This window comes from Sphaeroforma arctica (assembly GCF_001186125.1).
Source record: "Sphaeroforma arctica JP610 unplaced genomic scaffold supercont1.1897, whole genome shotgun sequence".
NCBI classification, from domain to species: Eukaryota; class Ichthyosporea; order Ichthyophonida; genus Sphaeroforma; species Sphaeroforma arctica.
Window position 1 is genome coordinate 6,638 of NW_014038661.1, and position 3,738 is coordinate 10,375.

The window sequence follows — 3,738 nt, forward strand, 5'->3', positions numbered from 1 at the left end:
GGTGTGTGTGTGTGTGTGTGTTTGTGTTTGAGAGTATATATATATATGTTTTCCTCGTCTGATTCGACCTCCAGTACAATATGCCATATCACAGCTCATTTCCGTTAATGCAGTAATGAACTCTGTAGTAGCCAGCATGTTTCACATACGGCACCATGTAGGTGATGAGTGATGCAATATGGTAGCGTGTTTAAATTGATTTTCTTCTTCACTCATCACTATATCTCTGAGCTCTCTCTCGACATTTGAGGCATGTGTGCATACTCACTGTGGGGGGTATATATCGACAGAGCGGATTCAAGTGTATTCATGTGGGGTGTAGGTGGCAGGAAATGCCTTATATGGATATACGGACGATACTATATTCCTTGTCAAAGTGGACATACCCTTGTGTTAATACGGAATTATGTTATAAGCGACATAGGCCGAATATACTTACTGAACAGCGCCTTATCAGTCGTCCTGGGGCGACTATTAGGTTTTCTTGGACTCAAATATACACGCTGAAACAATCTGTGCGGTTTAGCACACAATGCACGCATTAATGATGAATTGTGCGAGTTCTCCTTGTACGTATATTGATAGACGAATGTGAGCTCTCGAAACCCCATATCTTCATGCAGTTGTATAAATATGTGGGATGCATAAAACAATATCTGGCGGTCAGTTGCAATTGACTGGCTAACCCGAGAAGGATATACTTCTGCTACTATTTTGCATTGGATCGACTACCATCCCGGTGTTTTAACATTCGGGTACAACTGAATCTGTGCAATGACTGACCTCCTAGTGGTTCATATTGCAGTAAATCTCGACTGATGAGTAGTAGACGAGTGGGTGACCCACACTCGTGAAAGGGCTTCCTGTGGTTGCTCACTCGCGATTTTTTTGTCATATTTTTAGTCTAAGCCTATCCCTATGTGTTGGCGTTGGATGCCTTTGTACCCGTATTTTTCTTTAGGAAATGGTCAAGAATGTACCACAGTGGGACGACATGGCTCTGGAGGAGTGTGTGGAACCCATGGATACGGGCACTCCAAAGTCAGAAGGTACGTTGAGCTCGGGATACTAGCCTTTTATTTAATATATTTTTCGTGGTAGTTGTATCGTGGACAAGTACATGGTCACCGACTGTCTCTATGTTTTAGAAACTACTGAGAAACCTATGGCGCGATGATGTTTATATGTCGGTGGTAGGCCTATTTGATTAAACAACAATTAAAGTAAGTATATTATATATATATATATATATATATAATATATGTATATATATATATATATATATATATATAGTGTGCGTGTATATATATATATGGATTCAACAGCTATCCCGTGCATCAGTAGAGAATAAACATGCTGTGGCGCGCATTCAAAGCTTCAGAATGGTACCCCTGTTCTGGTCATGCGTCGTGATAACACCTTCACTGTGTGTTTTTTTGTGACGAAATTTACTGTTAAATTATCGAATATATTCTGTCTTGCACACTGCACACACCAGTAACGCAGATCTGAACCAACACACACAGCTGTCATGCTGTTCTACAGCAGACTGCAAGTGCAGAGGCGAAGGGCCACGCACCGTGACTATGCACTCACAGAACCGCAACTATGAATAGCTGAATAATTAACACACACAACTAGATATTATATGTTACAAATATGTATGCACACACATGCATACGATAACCACACATACATACGATAACCACACACATGCATATGCTAGCACAGGCACACGCAGGTGAACTCGAGTCGCGTTTCTACCAAAAAAAAACGGGAATATGTGGATAACCTCACACGAGTACGCAAACGTATTCCACACCTCATGCTCGTCAGACCTAGCGGGCTGAACGAGGCACCACCCGATGTAATGCTCTGTATTCAAGCAAGAAATATATAATCTCAAGTAGATGTCCTTACTCGCCGTATGCATTTCCTGCAAGTGCAATTGTGGATATACTCTTATAAACACCCACACCACTTGAGCACTTACGTACCCAGCTGAGTTATACACACTTGCACAGCCTATCTCTGACCACATCCTTGGACACTCACTCAGTACATACACCCTGTCATATTTGTCCTCTCCTGTGCAGCTGACGGCCGTCTGCGATTCGACACATTTGATATTCGCCGAGTGTTGGACAGGGGCCACGCGCTGCTGGGCTCGTCCGGGAAGGAATATGAGTACAAAAGAGATGACCAGACATCCAAGGAAAAGTATGTGGATTCGCAAATACGGCTGGTGTGTAAGATATTTTATGACTAATGGGTAAAATGTTGAGTCCTAAGGAGAAAGAAAAGTATGCGAGATGCAATTGCGTCGAATTTTGGTGCTTAAAGTAGTAGAAATTGTAGGTGGGGTGAGTAATGGGTGGTATGTTTGGTTCAAGGGTACTGCCTTTTTTTGTGTTATGTTAGAAGCCTGTCAGCAGTGCCCTTTTGCTCTTTATGATGCTGAACTACGACAGGAATACGAGGACAAGAGAGCGGTAAGTTACTTTTAGACAAATATGCTAGAATTTTCTGGTACAATTATGTAAACATAGTAGTACACACACACACACATATATATATTATTATTGATATTATTATTATTATTACTATTATTATTATTATTATTATTTTTATTAATATTAATAATATTATTATAATATTATTAAATTGTAATGCATATTTTTATATTATCACATATATGTATATATACTATATTATTATATTATATATATATTACATATATAATGTTATATTTATATATATATATATATAAATATATATATGCTTATACATAACTGTACGATTGATGTACCTGTATCGATACGGCCTCTTCATTGTTTATTGTTTATACATGATTCACATTTACCGCACATGCGCCAACTCGATCGCTTTATCTGTACTGGCTTATTTACAACCGGACGAGTAATACATATGCATAAAATCGATCGCCCTATATACACATGCTCATGGATAACCGTATGACCCTTGTGCAAACACCGACCAATCACCTCGTATGTACAAATTAATTTGTTACAACCCTCACGATCATTGAAACTGGACACTATCCATCGTCTTATATATATACTTCGCATTTCATGATCATATGATCGATCCAAATGAAAAAATAGTTCGCCTTGTTCTCCTGTTGGATACGGGCATATGTTCTCAGCCACTCGCAACTCAGCGACGTACATTATTTGCTTTTATTTCACGTGCACAAACTTGATTACTTTTTATCTACTATTTTATAATCGCACGATATATTCTCCTGCACAGTTTGGATCACCTTGTATATATCTCGGCATATTCATATCCTTACCACCATACTACATGTTTATAGGACACATGCCTATTTTAGAGTGTACGATCGTGGCACATGAACATGCACGACCGCCTTATATAAACTAGTTGACTTACTTCTGTACGATATTGTACTTGCATATAAAATCATGCTTTTTAACAAATCATACGAACGTTTTACATACTCCGAACTGATCGCCTGATAAATACCAGTTCTTTCACAACCGTACTATTGCTACACATGATTCTATGTACATACTTGTACCTGATTGCATGGCCATTGCATATACAGATTGTATCGCCTAATCCTACTGCTAGATAGGGCACTTCCACTTTCTGCGCATTTCAGCGCCGATACAAACTATACTTGCATTGCTCGTACAAACATGAATGCTGCGTACACACACACACACACACACACACACACACACACACACACAC

At 39.2% G+C, this 3,738-nt stretch overlaps 1 protein-coding gene across 1 annotated transcript; it reads left to right on the forward strand.

The window, feature by feature from the left end:
• Window positions 1–964: 964 nt before the first annotated feature.
• Window positions 965–2,496, forward strand: SARC_11821 (hypothetical protein; the record flags this gene model as incomplete). Its single annotated transcript, XM_014294088.1, has 3 exons — window positions 965–1,049; window positions 2,097–2,245; window positions 2,422–2,496. The coding sequence occupies 3 exons, from the start codon at window positions 965–967 to the stop codon at window positions 2,494–2,496; spliced, it is 309 nt and encodes a 102-aa protein (XP_014149563.1).
• Window positions 2,497–3,738: the final 1,242 nt, after the last annotated feature.